The sequence below is a fragment of the Heloderma suspectum genome, chromosome 2 (assembly GCF_057233095.1).
Source record: "Heloderma suspectum isolate Gila_16-S chromosome 2, 16-S_ref, whole genome shotgun sequence".
Classification (NCBI taxonomy): domain Eukaryota; kingdom Metazoa; phylum Chordata; class Lepidosauria; order Squamata; family Helodermatidae; genus Heloderma; species Heloderma suspectum.
This window is the reverse complement of record NC_139459.1, coordinates 5,230,006-5,248,416: the sequence shown is the minus strand read 5'-3', so window position 1 is coordinate 5,248,416 and position 18,411 is coordinate 5,230,006. Positions and strand designations below refer to the sequence as shown.

The 18,411-nt window shown below is 46.6% G+C and overlaps 1 protein-coding gene across 2 annotated transcripts in view; it reads left to right on the top strand.

The window, feature by feature from the left end:
• Window positions 1-18,411, top strand: part of UBE2R2 (ubiquitin conjugating enzyme E2 R2) — a 97,011-nt gene that overhangs the window by 63,471 nt on the left and 15,129 nt on the right. For both annotated transcript variants that reach the window (XM_084832811.1, XM_084832812.1), the window contains exon 2: window positions 13,558-13,644. In XM_084832811.1, coding sequence (XP_084688937.1) covers window positions 13,558-13,644 — 87 coding nt within the window. The remainder of the gene's footprint in view (window positions 1-13,557; window positions 13,645-18,411) is intronic.

The following is an 18,411-nucleotide window of genomic DNA, read 5'->3' as shown; positions in this document are numbered from 1 at the left end:
GCTGATCATAATCTGAATTGCTCTTGACCACTTTCTGCATGACCAAGGTCATTCTGTAAATTGCAGAACCTGATGCATCTCTGCTTCCATTTTAGCACAAGTCTCTAGTCCTCAATGGCTGGATGTGGAAGTCATGTCTTGGTGCCTTCACCCAGTACAAGGGGATGTGCACATCTGCTCTTATATGACTCCAAGTGGATTCTAGCACCAGCTCAGGAATCCGGCTTCTGTGGTACTTGTCAGTGTCCCACATATACTTTCCCCTCCTCCCCCTTATGTAATTTAGCCTAGAATTGAAGGCTCTGCCTCAAATGTTTCTCATGCTGCTTTATTACCAGTAACTTGCTTTAAAAATAGCATTCTTTTTCAGCATGTTCAAATTTATTTCTTCTCTGTCTTACTACTGCTGTAACTTTTACATGCTTCTCTATTTTCTCTTGTGTGTGTATACACATGTGCACACATGAGGGTGCAGATTGCAAGTGATCTCTGGCTCACATGCTTCCTCAACCACTTGCGTCACTGCACAAGCTAACCTCTGAACCCAGAGACCTGTCAATTCAATATCCAGGTGAAGCAAGAGCCAGCATTCAGTTCAGTGTCCAGGTGAAGTGAGATCCCTTCTGCATGTAAGCAAGATGTTAAGAATAGGAGCCAGAGGGGACACGCAAGTCTTGCTAGTGGTGGAGGAGGGCGGGGAAACAAGGTCTAGTGTACCAGCGCATGTGTGGAGATTGCCTTATTGGGATGCATCATGCGGTTTGGCCATGATTTCGGCTTGTATAATTTTATCCCATGAATGTGCCCAACAATTGTTGGCTATCATTCTGCAGCGGTCATGATTGGCTATCATTCTGCAGCAATTACTATCTTCTCGATAGGGACTTGGAAAAAATGAGCAGGAAAGACTGCCATCTTGCTCTTGGTCACCTGCTTGCTTCTTATTCAGCCATTTTTGCCCTCGGGCTCTGAAACTTGGATGGGATCACAATGCCTCAAAGTGCTCAAGGAAACTAAAGCTCTCAAAGGAACGCTGTTCCCCTGGAGTCTTTAGAGCAGGCTCTGATACTTACACACTTCGCTGTGGGTATGGCAGGGTTCATCCTGGCTGCTCTGCGGCAATCCCCCTCCTCTCCCCGGCTCCAAAGTGGGGGAAGGCTGGGGGTGTCTTAGGAGCTGTGTGGCCAAGGCACATGGAGTGCCTTGACCACACAAGGCCAAAGAAGGAAGTCCCCCACGCCCTCCTGCGAGATGGGGTGATGGGGCTGCCTCAGCCGCTGCTTGGTGGTAGGCTCTGAGCCAGTCCGCTGAGCAGTGGCTGAACCTGGCACACACTTCACCTGGAGTGGGAGAACTTGGCAGCCACAGTATTTGGCTTGGCTAGCAAGGCCATCCAAAAACCTCTGTGCTTTAGAAGTAGGCTACCTGCACCCCCCCCAATTGGGGGCTTACAGTGCAGCAGTAGGAAGGGTAAGTGACACCCCACCCCACCCCAGTACACCAGCAGGGCAAAATATAAGGTTCAGTACCAATACATTTTCCTAGAGGGGGGTAGAACTGCAGCCCAAATCTCCTGCAGATATTTGCGCAGAGACTCATACTTGTGCATTAACTACTGTAAGGGTGGCCATATTCATGCCTGTAGATGCCTGTGCTTGGGGGTGGGGATGGGGAAGCTAACGTAGATATTGGCTTGTTATTACATGTATCTGTGCCAAGCAAACCTTGTGTGGCAGGTTTTTGCATTCCTTTTATGTGTTTTTGTCTCTAGGTGATATGAGAATTGTCCCTGTTAATGTATATAGCACTTGACATGTCCAGAAGCCACAGTAAAATATTTCTTTCTTTATTTACAATATTTATATACTGCTCCACAGAAAAGTTTTCAGAGCATTGAACAACAAGATAAAAGAATAAAACACCACATTAAGACAAAACATTTTCAGATAAATAGATTCTGAACTTAATAAACTGCGGCTGATCATTCAAGGAAGGCCTCTCAAAATAATAATGTCTTCAGGAGGCACCGGAAAGGAACACAACATCGGTGCCTGCCTGACCTCCAAAGGCAGGGAATTCCACAGAAAGGGGGGCACCACACTGTGAAGGCTCTTTTCCTGGTGGACTCCAGCTGGGCCATGGGTCCATGTGGAGCCACCAGGGACATGCCCTGTGATGACCTCAGTGACCAGGCAGGTTGGTAAAGAAGAAGGTGCTCTCTCAGGTATCCTGGTCTCAAGTTGTTTAGGGCTTTGTGCAGTAGTACCAATATTTTAACCCCGGCCCAGTAGTGAATAGGCAGCCAGTGCAGTTCCCTCAGCAAAGGAGTTACATGCTGAAAAGGGGCAGTTCCTGACAACAGCTGAGCTGCTGCATTCTGCACTAGCTCCAGCTTCCGGACCAGACCCACATAGAGCGCATTGCAGTAATCCAGTCTTGAGGTTACTGATGCCTGTACCACCATGGCCAAGCTATCCCTGTCCAGGAAAGGCTGTAGCTAGAGAACCATAGAGAACTAGAGCTGGTAAAAGGCACTCTGAGCCACCGTGGGCACTTGGGCCTCCAGTGACAATGATGGATCTAGGATTACTCCCAGACTATGGACCTGATCTTTCAGAGGGAGTGCAGCCTCATCTGGAACAAGCAATGAGCCTCTCTCCTGGACTCAGGAACCACTCACCCACAGGGCTTCTGTCTTGCCAGGATTCAGCTTTGGTTTATTGGCTTCGGTTTATCCAGCCCATTACTGAGTCTAGGCCGTGATCCAGGACTTGCACAGCTTCTCCTGATTCAAGGAGATAGAGCTGCGTGTCATCAGCATATTGAAATTATGGTCAGTAGTGGCTCTCCATCTTTCTACCATGATTCAGGTGTTGTGATTAGCCTCTTCCTATCTCTGTGGTCTCTTCCAGTCACTTTCCCCCCTTCCCCCCCTACTTGCTGTAGCAAGCCCATCGATCTGGGATGCAGGTGGGGCATACTGGCAGCATCTTCTACTTCCTTGCAGCTTCCTTGCAAGGGATAGGCAGGCTCTCCAGGTTGCCAGCAGCTCACTCTGAGGTATAGCTCCTTCCTGGAACTCTGCTGTTGTTCATTCACCCCCTAAATCTTTTTCCCTCCATTGATTTCCACATTCCCTTTCCTTCTGAAACTTGCAGCAGAGGTTCTTGGGTCTGCTGAGTATGGGCATAGTTCACAAAACCATCCCAGAGTTCAGCTCTGCTTTGATCAGGATGGATTTTTGCAGTGCTGTGCTGCATGTTGCTCAGGTGGCTGAACCCCCCCCCCCTTTTTGGTGCTGTTCAGGCGCTGCAGGTACGCTGGCAACCTGTGCTGACAAAGCAGGGGGAAGGAAAATCTGCCTGGCGAGGGGAAGCATTGCTCCAGAACATGCAGCCTGCCGGTTGCCAGGGGAGGAGCAGTGCTGTGCTTCATCACGTCTCTGCCGTTTGCAAAAGCAGCTCCATCGCAAGCTGAGTTACAAGGCATTGCTTCCGGCTGCCAAGTCTCAGCCAAGCACTTCCTAATGTGCAGAGACAATGCATGACATCAACGAATGAGGCAGTGTATTTGTGGACAACAGCAATGGACCCCACTCCTTTCAAGAATGGATTTACCCCTTGACCCATTTTGATGATGGAGACAGCGCTGGCTTCTCGTTGCCGTTTGGGGAGTGACTTGCAACCAAGTGATGACTTGAGCAGGACGTGGCCTTTCTGCTTTGATCAAATTTAATTTTTAAAATAAGATCCCTTAAATACTCGTAGGGGTGCCCCAACATAGCTGTTGGTTTGCGAGGTCCCTTAATAGCTGAAATTCAGCTTACAGGCAGAGATCATAAGAGATAAGAGCGGTGCTGGATCAGACCAGCGGCCTGTCCAGTCACGCAGTGGCCAACCAGATGCCTGTGGGAAGCCAAGCCCACAAGCGGGACATGCGTGCAGCAGCGCCCTCCTGTGTATACAGAGGCACACTGCATCTGTTACTGGAGGTAATCGTCATCAGGACTGGCAGCCATTGATTGCCTTGTCCACCATGAATTTGTCTAATGCCCTTTAAAGACATCCAAGCTGGCCATCACTAGATCTTGTGGTAGCAAATTCCATAGCTTAACTATGTGTTCTGTGAAGAAATCTTTCCTTTTATCTGTCCTGACCCCAGGTGACCTGGGTTCTAGTATTATGAGAGAGGAAGGAAAAACTCCGTTTTCTCCACACCATACGTAACTTTATACATGTCCACCATATTCACCTTTTCGCAACCTAAAAAGCCTCAAATGTTGTAATCTTTCCTCTTAGGGCAGTTGTTCCACACCCTTGATCATTTTCAATGCACCATTATCCGCCCTACAATATCCTTTTTCAGCTGCGGTGACCAGAACTGAACACAGTGTCCCACATGTGTTCACACCTTAGATTTGTATGAAGGCAGTATGATACTGGCAGTTTTATTTTCAATTCCTTTCCTAATGATCCCCAGCATGGAATTTGCAGCTTTCACAGAGCTGCACCCTGGGTTGAAGTTTTCATTGAGCTATCTAACAACCCCAGGATCCCTTTCCTGGTCAGTCACTGCCAGCTTAGGGCCCCATCAGGGTATACATGTAGTTAGGATTTTTTGTGTGTTCTCATGCATCACTTTACATTTGTTACATTGAACTACATTTGGCATATTAAATACCAATTTCCCTGTTTTGGGAAATCCTTTTGGAGCTCTTTGCTTCCCCTTTATTGTGTTAACCACCCTCAATAATTTGGTCTTTGTCAGCAAACGTCGCCACTGCACAGCTCATCTCTAAGTCCAAATCGGAGGATATCCAAGGAAGATTCCAGGAAGACTTGGCTTTTCCTCCTCCTGTCTTATATAGGATTTTGGGATTGAAGGGAAGAGCAGGCAGAATGAAGAGCAAATGGGCTGTGCCTAGCCATGGTTTGTGGGTAGGTTTTGGTAAGGTGTCTGAACAAGGCCATGTGGTGCCCTGGCAGTGGCTTGTTCTAGAATGAGCATGGTGGAGTGGTAGCTGCTTTCCATTTATGTACTGTATTCATGTGTACTACCAGTGGGAATGGGTAAATGCTCAAGCATGTTTGTCAGGGATCCACAATTCACACCCTGTTCACCAGGCTGAATGCTCAGGCAGCCAATGGAGAGTGTGATAGCCCCAGACCTCCTCCCAACCCTGGAGGTGCTGAGGAGGTTGATCCCTGTCCCTTACTCAAAGTTTGGAGGAGGCTTTGGGTTTGTTCTGTTTCTGTGCTCAGAGCACCTTTTAAGCACGTTTCCCACTCCCCTGTTCAGCTCAGAGCTGGAGGGTGTGGCAGGTGTGTGGGCTTGCCAGGCATGCACAGAACCAAAGCAGTCCTCCAGCCCCAAACCTGACACTGGAGAGGGTGTTTCAGTGGTGCAGCATGAGGTCCAGGACCAGACCCTGCCCTAGGGGGAGTAGTAGTGCCCTGCTGACGGTAGATTTTTGGCCAGCCACTTAGGCAAGCCAAAAATGTGTGGGTGACAGCAGCAGCTGCAGAACTGCCTCCTGGGCCTTCTGACTTCTCTCTGGGTCTTGTGCTGAAATGGTTGGCATCTACTAAACTTTTGTGGGAGCTGCTTCACACAGATTGACCAGTGCCCTTGGAATTCCTTTCTCAAGTGGTGAAACACACGAACTGGGATGAATGTAGGTGCCTCTCATAGAACAGTGCTTGTTCGCTACAAGAATGGAGCACGTAACTTGCAATGAAGGGAGCCACACATTAAAATCACCAGGAGTAGAGTGAGCTATGGAGATCATGGTGTTAGCTGGGTTTCAGTATATTGTTTGGCGGGTTTGAGCCTTTGCTAGGACCCCAGGAAAGATGCTGTGTAGAGGTTTAAGGGAGAATTGCACCATCTGGAGCAGTGACTTGGAAATGGGGAGAGGGAAGTGCAAGCAGGGTCAGAAGGCACAGAATCGCTGACCACAGATTTTCCAACTACTGCAATAAAAGGATGCTTGGAGTCCTTTTGGTTGGGTTGGTGGTGAGGGCCAATAGTAACTACTATTGTTTTGTTGTTGTTGTTGTTTTGGCTGGCTAAGTTAGCTTGTCCTGTGTACAACTTGAGGAGGCTTATTAAACCATCTTTTGCGGTTTGACAGAGGGTGAACTCTGGGGCTACATTAATTGCAGCTGCCTGGCTGTTCCAAAACTACTGCACCAATATGCCTGTGTTTCCAGAAATGGTAGTTGCGAGTGGCAGAAAACCTGATGGGTCCCTCCTATGGGTAAAGCACATTATGCAATATTTGTCATGGATTACTTGGCAAGTTACCCTCAAATTGCACAGGAATTGCTACACCCTTCCTGTTAAATTCCTGCCTGGAGAAGCATTTGACTTGGCAAATCTTGGGTTCAAATCCTGTATTTTCTGTCTGTCTAAATCCTATACCTTACCCTTTCTCCAAAAGAGCAGCTTACAATACTAATAAAAACAAGTACCAGTAACACAACAATAAAATCCTACTATCATGATAAAACAATTTAAAATACAACAATAATAATCTAACCTAAAAACACCAAAATCAACAAGTCAGGAGCCAAATGCTTTTGTAAATTAAAAAAAAGTCTTCGACTTACATTTCAAAGTATTCACGGTGGGGTCTAACTGCACCTCTCCCGCAGGGAGTTCCACAAATGGGGGCTACCACCGAGACTGTTCTCTGTTGTGTCTCTGTTCTCCTCACCTGTTTACAGGGTGCAGGGGATAGTGAGCGGGACATCTCCTGCAGATGGAAGGGCCCAAGTTGGCTGGTAACAGTGTCAGAGCTGGAAGAGGAGAAGAGTTATCGCGCTTGGAGAAATTCCTGTACATCCCTTAGAACCAGAATAGAAACCTACAGCCTCTGTTTCCATGGCAACCACTCAGTTTGGGAATGTCCTTTTTATTAATGGGGAGTTTTCCCTGGTAAATAAAAGGAAACTCCCAAATTTAGATGCTTGTCAAAGTCAAGCTGCCAACCTGCGTGCCACTAGTGGGTCCAGCTGCGGCAAATTCAGGGCATTCCACGGCTTGTGTGGCTGAAGCAGCAGTTTGGTCAGCACTAGTAAGGTGTCTCCTGGGGTGGCCAAAGGAGTGGGGTGGTCAGGAACTGGCATATCAGCTTCTTGCTCAGACTGGGGAGCCAGCCCCTGCCCCCTCCCCCCGCACACGCACACACAGCCTAGGCCGCCCCTTCTCTGGCCCCTGTTGGCCCAGGCGCATTCCAGCAAGGTCAGGTCTGTTGCACGAGGGTGACTTGTTCCCGAACTTCAATTCTGGAAGATCATTCTTCACATCTACACTGCTGAAGAGGACCTCCATGATGGAAATGCAGCCAACAAAAAGGAGCTTCAGTCTGCCGTTTCAGTATCTTGTGTTTGGGGGGAGGGGCGGTATTATCATCAGCAAAATGCTTTAAAGTGGTGCTTTTGATTTTAGTGGTGAAGACACTATTTTTGTCTCTATTGGTCCACTGATGGTAAACTTCTGTCACATGGTTTGAATAAACTTGTTCAATTTCTGTAGTAGAAAAATACCTTAGATCTTTTCCCTTCCCTTCTCTCCACCCCGCCCCCCCCAATCTTCCCCAAACATCTTTCATTACATATTGCTTGATGGTCTGGTAACATTTCTTTCTGCATGTTAGGCCATGTCGATGTCTCCTCAGATGAAATACCACTTAACCCAATTTCTGACCACAAATACAGCATTGACTTCTGATTAAAGTGGTGTTTATTCTAGGGATCCTTAGAACCAAGTTTCAGAGTAGCGATACAAGCTTGAACATCTACAGCTTGGTCCAAAGCTCTGTGGTAGCTCTAATGTCCCTGTAGGCTTTGGCTGCACAGTGCCTACTTACTTCTCCTCATCTCTTTACTCTTAATTTTACATCTCTCCTCCATCACTTGCAACTCAGTCTGAACCACCTCCTTTGGAAAATAGGTTGGTGGCTCTGTAATGGGTTTTTCACACATACAAGCCATCATTTTGAGTCTGCTGTCCACTGAATGACCGTGCATTTGTGAATCCATATTTTGACTTGGTGAGGCCCATAGATCAGCTGTTGCTCTCAGAAACTCCTACCCTAATTTCCCTGGCATAATCAGGTAAAAAGACCTAAAATCTTGGTCAGATTAGTAAGTGCCGCAGTTGAAGGATCGGTGATCCATGTCTAAATCTGATTCTGTCTCTTCCTATTCTTGAACTGTCATTTTAGAAAGTGCCCACCTGTCATACTTGTTCCCAGGTATGAGGAGTGTGAGACTCAAACATTCTATTATCACTTGAAAAAGAGTCTTGCCCCTTTTGTGGATCCTTTGGCCTTCATGCAGTTGCATCGTTTCTTGCTCAGAGAGTGGCTTTCTATGCTATGGCTGCTGGAGGGTTTTCCCTTGCTGTTTCTGCTGGAACCCTTGGTCTGTTCCTGGAAGATTAACAGCTCTCCTCTTGTGTACATCTGCTTCGGGTTTCTGCAGAAGCCAAGTGCCTTGCAATCCAGGCTGCATGGTGCTTTTTTTTTTAAACAACCCATGATGGAAAGAAGGACCTCACTATAACAGTTTCGTCATGGGCTTTTCCAGTGGATTCTGCTTAACCCAATTTCTGGCTGGTTTAAGAGCCCGCAAATACACTACACCACCTCAGATAGCAGAATCCTTATCTGTAAGTGCTTCAAACACTGCTGCGTGGGGAATGCAGGAATCCAGCCATGGCAGCTGCGGAATAAGAAGTTTGTGTTGACTTCTGAAAATACCATGAGCTATTAATGGCCTCTCTCTCTTTTTTGGTCTGCCTAAAGTGGAGGTGGCAAGAGCTAGGGAGATGAATCGGCCTCACTGAACTTGCTTGTAGCACATGGTATCAGTTTGAAACGTCAGGTGTTTCCTGCATTGTGAGTGAATTGCTTGAAGGACATGCTCCCCTCTCTGTTCGGTTGTCTTTTACAAGAGCCGCTAATCTAAAGCATGATGTTGGAGTGGCGTTAGTTCTGGAATAAATTTAGGCAGCCTTCCCCAACCTGGTGCTCTCCAGATGTATTGGACTACAACTCCCAGCATCTCCCAGCTGGCATAGTAGTCCAGGTTGGGAAAGGTTGGTGTGATGGCCAACCTTTTGAGCTTGGTGTGTCAAAATTTGCCAAAAAACCGAGCATAACTCGGGTGGTGTGTCACTTCGAGAAAAAAACCATAATTTTGCGATATTTATAGTTTAAATAACAAAAAGGTATAATTGTAATATATAACTGTATTTAATAAACCAAAAACTAATTATTTAACTTACCTGCTTAGTGACTTCTTTGTTCATCTGTCAGTCGGTTTCTTTTGTTGGTCTTGATATTATTTAACTTGTGTGGGGTGCCGTGAACTAAGATAAGCGAGGGGGAGGGGGAATTCTTTAACTAACCTGCCTATTAGTGACTTTTTTGTTGCTGAATTTCATTGGTTAAACCTTCAATTGAAGGTTGGTATTTTGTACACTTCAAGCCCAAGCAAGCGCTACTAACTTCATCTGTCAATCTGTTTCTTTTGTTGGTTTTGATATTATTTAACGCTGAGAATAAGGTCTCACAAAAGTACGTAGAGGGAAAAATTGTGAGTAAAGCCATTGCTATATTTTTCAGGGTGCTAAAAGTGTCTGGTAATCGGTTCCAGGCACTCCAAATTTCCTTTTCGTAGTGGCACTACTCTTGATTCTCCAAACGGCACCTTTCCAGATTCTCAAGCTTTGACCTCAAGTTGACAAACACCTGAGCCCAGATGCTGTCTTGAAATTCTGCAAGTTGCATCTCCAAATCATCAATTTGCATCCATTGGAAACCATTTAATTCCAAACTACTGTAGACTACTACATCAGGATACTTAATTATTTTTATGGTCTGTTCTAGGCTTCTAAATTGATTAAATCTATCACTGAACTGGTCAAGTAACGAGTCTAAAACATGCTGGTACTTTATATGCAAGGGTTCCATTTCATTTTGTACAGCTGCACTGGCCTTCTCAAAATACTTTGTTACTTGAGGAAAATACTTATAAGTTTTAGTTTCTACATCTCGCTTGAAAATTTTAAGTTTACTTTCAAAAGCTTTTATGTATCCAAACATAACGTCAATACTTTTGCCAAAACCTTGTAACTTTAAGTTCAGTTCATTAATATGAACAGAGAGATCTGTAAAAAATATCAGGGTGTTGACCCACTTATCATCATTGAGCTGAGAAAAGTTTCCCAGATCCTTATCCTCAAGAAATACCTTAATTTCTTCAAAGCACTCCACAAAGCGCTCAAGAACTTTGCCTCGGCTCAGCCATCTTACATTATTGTACATCAGCAGTCCACTGTAGGTGGAATCAACCTCCAGTAAAAGTGCAGAAAATTCTCGCTTGTGAAGGGGGCGAGCAGCTATTAAATTAACTATTTTTGTAACAACTGACATTAAGTCGTTTAAGTCGGTGAAACCGGCCTTGGCACATAAAACCTCCTGATGGATAATACAATGAAAAGGCACAATCGGATGTCCAATAGGTTCCATAAACAATTTGACAAATCCGACTTTTTTCCCCACCATGTTTGGTGCCCCATCTGTCGTCACTGACGGTCACGGAATGTTTGTATAACAACCTTACATATTTCGCTTCCTGATGTACTTGTTGGCACTGATAGTAACTTTATCAACTCTTCTCTCATTGTGAGACCATCAGAATATCGACCAATAATGGCCAACTGAGCATGTGATGTGACATCAGTAGTTTCATCAAGAGAGATCGAAAAATATTTACAATTACTTATGTCTCTCTTTAATTGATGTTGTACGTTTGTGTTCAGTCTCATTATTCGGTCTTTTATGATATTTCTACTGAGTGGTAACTCAGATATTCTCTTAATAATTGCATCTTTATTCTGCATATCGTGAAATAGAACTGGTGCACATCTTAGGAGAGTTTCTTTAATAAATTCTCCCTCACTGAGTGCTTTTCCATGCTGAGCTATGGAGTGAGCAATGCTCAAACTTGCAGATGTTAAATTTGTAGAGCCTTTTATAAATTTAAGGATGGAATTAGATTGGCTCTTATAAAGGTGTAGCTGCCTGGAAATGTATTCCTTCCTTTCATCCTCACTTTTTTTCAAGAGCTGGGAATGATTAGTTTCAAAATGTCTATTTATATTCCACGTTCTGCTTACTACCGTTTCAGTACATAGAACGCAAAATGATCTGCCATTTTTTTCTATAATGCTATACATCTCGGTCCATGTCTCTTGAAAGGGTCGGCTACTGCTACTACCACTTCCTTTACTTAACCTTGGTTTTTTTATTTTTTGGGTTCTCCATCAGGGGGGCAGTGACAGAAGATAGAATTATAGATAGCCTGTTAGCCCTGCAGGCAATTAGGGGTTAACTAGCCTAACTGACCACAAGATGGCACATGTAACTGTCTTTTAGGAAAGGGCAGGGTTAATAAGCAGAAATAGGGGTTAATAAGGATGCACAACAGTAATAGTGGTGAAATGGAGTCTGCACTATGCTGCAAAATGGCGTTCCTTATATAAATTAAGATGGCTGCTGCTATTTCTAACGGCGGGAAACGGCACCCATAGCATAGGCCCTCGCCTCTCCCAGCCTCCCCCTCACTTATCTCAGTAATGATGGTCAATTAGAAATCCACGACACCCCAGAACAGTAGATTGGATGATGGTTGCTGTGGTTATGTGGTTGCTGGTAATGGCGATCACAGGGCCCCCAGAGATGCGTCCCCCGCGGCATTCCGCTGCTCCCTGCTCCGCCGGCCGGAAGTGAGGTCAAAGATCATCTAACAGCCTAACCGGAAGTCCTAGAACTAGACACTTTGTGCCGGAGTTCTGTTGTTTTGGCCTACAGACCTCCGGCACAGAGTGTCTACACTACACTACAGCAAATGTTTCATCCTCGGCTACTGCACCTGGCCGTGCAGTAGCCGAGGATGAAACATCCTTCTCGGCATGCGGCCCCATACTTCTCTGTATGCGACCGCATGCGGCCGCGTGTCATCGAAAATGGCTACGCATGTCAGTGCTGACATGCGTGTCATAGGTTCGCCATCATGGGTGTAGGGAGTGGTTACCACACTTTGCGCAAAAGGCATTGTTTATCCTTCGTAACATATGGTCCTAGTTGGCACCTACCTTAGCAGGAATCACATTTTTGGAATCACTCTTTTGGATTTAGCAAGGGCTCTTCGGCATGTGTCCATGACATGTCCCCGTGTTTCTTTGCTTTCACATGGGGGCCAGCAGCTGAGCTGCAGATTGTGAACTCCAAGCTCCTGTTGCTGTTCACACATGTGGATTAGAGACCTCTTATGTGCCTCTCTGATTGGGGGCGGGGTGTGTGCAGTTCTGCATATGGAAGGTTACAGTGGCCTTCAGGGTGTTGTGGGAGAGGCGGGCTGGAAAGGTATCCATGTGAGAAGCCACATTGGGCTCCCAGGCTACCAGCAGCCTAACCACACACTTGGGGCATCTCCAAGACTGTCTGCATCAGACCAATACAGCCTTCAGATATTTTAATTCTTCTGAAGTTATGAAACACTTCTCACTGTGTGCCTAGACTTCCACACAGTTGATAGTCTCCTTGGGTTTGTCCCGAAAAGTACAGTTTATTTCATTTATTTCCCACCTTTTCCTCCAAGGAGCACAAGATGGTACACTTGGTTCTCTCCCCACTCCCTATTGTATCTTCAGTACAACCCCGTGAGGTAGGCTAGCCTAAGAAAGAGTGATTTGCCCAGGGCCAGCCAGTGAGGGGAAGGGTTGTAACTAGGTCTCCACAGCTCATGTCTGGCTATTTTTTGGAGAGCATGAACGATCTGCTAAATTGTTAGATCTGATTGCTTGAGTCTCTGTATTGAGTCCGTGTACTTCTGTGTCATCTTGCAAGCTTTTCCAGCTCTATTTTATCCTTTGAGTGCTGTGTTTCCTCCATCGTACCCCATTTTTTCCTCTTTACTTTGCACAAACTCACTTTCTGCAGAGCCCCCATTTTTCCTTCCTCTAGACTTCATGCCTTCTGCTAGTACGCTCCTAATGCCTATAATTTTTTACTTTCCAAACCTTTCAAATTCCAGCTCAGTGAAATTTTTCCTTGGCCGTCCCTGTTGTGCCCCGTTTGCTTCTAGTAAACTGTCCCTGGTTGTTTCTGTTCCTTTTTTGTAAAGCCCCATCTTCTCTTCTGCCCTTTCCAACATATACTGTAGTCCCCAGTTCAGGACAGGGGCCATTACACTTGTTCTGTTCTCAGAGTTCAGGGGTGCTCAGTGTGGAGGAACGAAAATAGCCCTCCAGCATTGAAAAGGGAATACTTACTGCTGCTTTGTTTGCTTAAAGCATTCTTACCCTGCTCTAAGATCAATAATAAGAAAGTCCCTGCCCTCAGGCTTACCGTCGAAAAGACATGATACTAAAGGAAACTGGATTGGGAAGGAGAAGGGCAAACACAAGTTCAGGTACCGGTCCTTAAAAGGTTATACAGTTGTGCTAAATGAGTGTTTAAATTGAGGTTTTGTTCTTTTTCAGGCTCATATTAAATTTCCTATGGACTATCCATATTCACCACCTACCTTCAGATTCCTGACCAAAATGTGGCATCCCAACATTTACGAGGTAGGTGTGTGCTTGTCCATGGAACATCTTACATCGCAATGGAGGTCACTGTGTTGCGCAGCTTCACCAAGTTACTGATGTATCACAGCTTCATTTTTCTCCTCCCTTCTCCCCCCACTCTTTTTTTAATCAATCTTCACCATCAAGGAGGCTAAGAAGTGGTTCAGGCTTTGGATAAAGCCGCGTGCCTGGCGGCCTTGCTGTGCAAGCAAGACTGAAGATCCAGTGTAGTCTCCTCTTGCGTGGCGCAGCCGCTTCTCCTTGATGGCAGACTTGACAAGCAGCCCCTGGTACTGCCGTGGCTGCTTCCTCTCTTCTGTGCTATCAAAGCAGGACCAGGCTGCTTGTGTCTCCAGCCACCCTCTCAAGAGTTTGTTTACTTGCATGCCCACCAATTGGACAGTCCATACAGAAGAGAATGGAAGGATCTGCATTGGATGTTGACAATGAGAACATAGCAAAAGCCAGTGGGGAATGTGCTTGGCCTCGCTGACCTTGAGGCTGATAATATCTTTAACCCAGGTGCCTACCTCTTGTGGGAGGACATTTGCCCATCAGTGCCACACCACTCCATTTTGCCACGCTCCCTGCTGTGTTCCCCCAGTTAGGGAGCATGGCAGAGCTCCATTGGAGGGTACCACAGCATCTGAGCAAAGGCAAAGGGTAGGCATTTACATTTGCCATTCAGCCACTCACCAGGATAACAGGCCACTTCTCATAATTGTGGTCGTTTTGTACAGTTGCTGATAAAAAGAAATCACTGCAGCACGAGGTTGCAGAACTGGAAATAAAGCTAAGCAAGGCTACACAGTGGCTCAAAGAAAACATTCACCGTGTTCAGACGACACACTGCAGCACATTGAGGGATAAGTAACCCATTATGAGTTGTGGGTTATTTAATCCATACCTGTGGTGGCCAGACTGCATATGCCATCGCCACTTGGGGGTTGTCATGTCATGCCAACCCAGTGAGTGTTAAACAACCCTCGCATAACCTGCAGTCACTGGTGTGCACAACATGACAGTCCCCAAGTGGGGGTTGCATATTCAAAATGGCAGCCACATGCACTTCACACATGCCACAGCCTCACCAGGGTAGCCCATGTGGGCTGTCATGTCATGCAAACATCCCCATGATGTCTCTCGCTGGTCTCCAGAAATCAGGATCTTTGGTTCCCTATTTGTCAGTCTGATTTATTCTCTGGTGTTCCTGCCAACCACATGCAGTCCAGGCCATGCATTTTGTAGACCTGGCATTCCCAAAGGGAGCGCGGAGATGCGCATGTATTCATTTGATTTATTTGATGTATGCCCTGTCCTTCCTCACACATGTATTTATCTGATTTACAGTATTTGTATACTGCTTCACATTCAAAGACCTTGGAGCGGTGAACAGCAGACAGGGTAAAGAATAAAAACACTATGTTAAAATAATTTTTAAACAAAGAAAAAAAAAGAAACAGAGTTTGATAAAAGTCACTCAAGGAAGGCTCCCTGAAATAACAATGTTTTCAGGAGGTGTTGGAAGGAACCCAACGTTGGCGCCTGCCTGACCTCCAGAGGCAGGGAGTTCCACAGGAAGGGGGCCACCACACTGAAAGCTTTTTTCCTGGTGGACTCCAGTCGGGCCATGGGTCCATGTGGAACTACCAGGAAAGGGCCCAGGGTGACTAACAACCTATATAAAACACAGTAAAAGATACAAACAACATTAAAGTCATAACTCTAAAATCACAAATCTATAAGAATAACAGAGGATGTGTGTCTGACTATTCATCTGTCTTGTCAGCACCATAGTGCCAAGGCAATGAAACCTAAGCACCTGAAACTTGGACTGCATGCTAAGGGGGCCCTAGAGATGTGCACCTCAGGATTATTTTGTTTTTAAACTGCATTCATTCAAATTACTTTAAAGCCTGCAGGAACTTCTTTAGTCGCTAGGTCACAAATATCTCCAACCAGAGCATATTTTGTGGTTGATATGCTTTGAAACCAGGGGCAGTGAGCAGGCCAATGGACAAATTAATCCTTCTGCCCTCTCCCCCCTGCTATGAGGCAGTCCCCCCCTCAGGGGAATGGAGTGGGAAGACCCTTTCCTGAGGGGGCCATAGGGGTGCCCCATGGCAGGGGCCATGCCTAGGGGTACCAGTGGGGGTGGGTACAATGTGTCCAGATCTGACAGCTGTGTACGTTTGCTTTTGATGTGTATCAAACTGAGGGGTATTCCAACCCATGCGAAACTGGGACCATCCACTAATATATAATAAAGTACAATAAAACCATCAACACAGTCAGAAAAACAAATGGAGCACTTACATATACCCCCCAAAGCCTGCATAAATAAATAGCTTATTAACTGGCACCTAAATGACAAAAGCATGGGAGATGGCCGAATCTCTCCCAGAAGGGAGTTCGACAGCCAGGAGTGTTGCCCCCGAGAAGGCCCTGCCAGGTGTGGTAGCCCCATGAGTCACAAGCAAAGCCTCCTAGATGAACTTCAATGCCAGGATGGTTGGTATTGAGGAAGATGGTCCATCAAGTACCCGGTCTTCAGCCACTTAGGGTTTTGTACACTAATGCTAGCATCTTGAATCGGGCCTCGTCGTTTGCTAGCAGCCAGTCCAGAAACTTCGAAACTGGTGTGATACACACACATCTCACTGCCCCGGTCAACAGATGGGCAGCTGTGTTTTGTGCCAGCAGCAGTATCCAGACAGTTGAAGACGTAAGCCTCCATGTTGGCTGAATCCCCTGCTAAGATAGTTGAAGCAGAGGGACCCCACACACAGCTTTGACCCCCTCTTTGCTCTGCCAGTCCACGGACAAGGACACACTGGAATTCCCTCATGCAGCTCAGGCTACAGCAGATGGGCCCAGGGCAACCCCGGGAGCATCGCCATTGCCAACAATGCATCCTCCTGCCAACCTCGAGGCCTAGCTGGCCAGGCAAAGGGAAACCCAGGATGCTGAGGGGCAGCATTGACTGGGCGGTCCCCAGGAGCTGGGAGGATTGTGCCTGCCCAGCATGCTCTTGGGATGGCTTAGGAGCATATGTGCCAGTGCAACGTGTGGAGAAGGGTGGTTTGTCAGTGACAGAGCCCCTGCTTGGCTTGAGGAAGGTCCCTGGTTTGATTCTGGCTGCTCCAGGTAGGGCTGGGAACGACCCCTGCCTGGAACCCCAGAGAGCCATCGCTGCAGTCAGCACAGACCAGCCTTCCCCAGCATGGTGCCTGTCCAGCATGTCAGATGCTCAGGAATGCTGGGCACTGTACTCCAAGACATCTGGAGGGCTGCAGGTTGGGGAAGGCTGGTGTAGGCCACACGGACCCAAGTGGCTGGGTTGGCCAAAGAGCAGCTTGCCACGTACAAAGCATGCCTCCAGTTCATGAGACGGGGAAAACTCTCTGAGGTATCGAAGGCTTGGGTGAAAACCAGGGTAGAGAGCAAGCTGTGGCCGAACGCAGCTCTTGCATGCCACTCAGGTGGATGTCAGTCAAATCCTGCTGTAGGCTGGCAGATTCCATTCGTAAGGCGTTTGTTTGGCCTTGCTCTTTCCAAGGGGGGCTATTCTGCAGAGTGTGTCGGTTGCCAGTCATCTACAGTTGCAATAAAAATTATTCAACCCCATTGCAAATCAGGTTTATTGTCAAAATTTACAGACGTTCAGCTGTTTGCAATGAACAAATCAAACAAAAGCAATTGAAATAGCTCAACACAACAAATGCTTCAAGTGGTTTCCCCAAATTCAACTGAAAATGCAACTTATAATGACTTCTCCGGTCTCAAAAGTATTCAACCCCCTGAATAGAATCCCTCACAACAGCACAAATATGCAAAACAGGTGTTGTCTCAAGCACACCTGATGCAACGAATCAAGGGCTTCAGTAGCTGCACCAGGTGTGCTTGAGCTGGAGCACATGAAATACCTGAACTGGCTTGGGGTTCGTTGAGTGTCACGTGTGACTGCATGTTAAAAATATGGCTATGTCAAAAGAATGGTCCAAAAAGTTAAGAGAAGAGATCATCGCCCTTCACAAACAAGGAACAGGATACAAAAAGATAGCGAGGGCACTGAATGTTCCTAGAGACACCGTTGGAAGCATAATTTGCAAGTTCAATGCTAAAGGAACAGTGGTTACACTACCTGGACAGGGCAGAAAAAGGAAGCTATCAACAGCTGCAACCAGCTTTCTGAGAAGGCAGACTGAGAAAAAGCCTCGAGTGACTGCAAAAGACCTGCAGCAAGACTTGGTGGCAACAGGCACTGAGGTTTCAGTGAGCACAGTAAGGCGTGTACTAAACACAGAAGGTTTCCATGCCAGAACTCCAAGACGTACACCACTACTGACCCAAAAGCACAAGAAATGTTGGCTCCAATATGCTCAAAATCATATAAATAAGCCACAGAAGTTTGGGGATTCTGTTCCGTGGAGCGATAAACAAAACTGGAACTTCTTGGCCCGACGGATCAGCGGTATGTCTGGAGGAAGAACAATGAAGCATATGCTGAAAAGAACACTCTGCCTGTAGTTGAGCATGGTGGTGGCTCGGTGATGCTCTGGGGCTGCTTTGCATCCTCTGGCACTGGAAACCTGCAGCGTGTGGAAGGCAAGATGGATTCATTGACGTATCAAGAAATCCTAGGAGAAAACGTCATGCCGTCTGCGAGGAAGCTGAAGCTTGGGCGTCAGTGGACCTTCCAGCAGGACAGTGATCCCAAGCATACCTCAGACTCCACCAAGGCTTGGTCGCCAAAGAAGTCCTGGA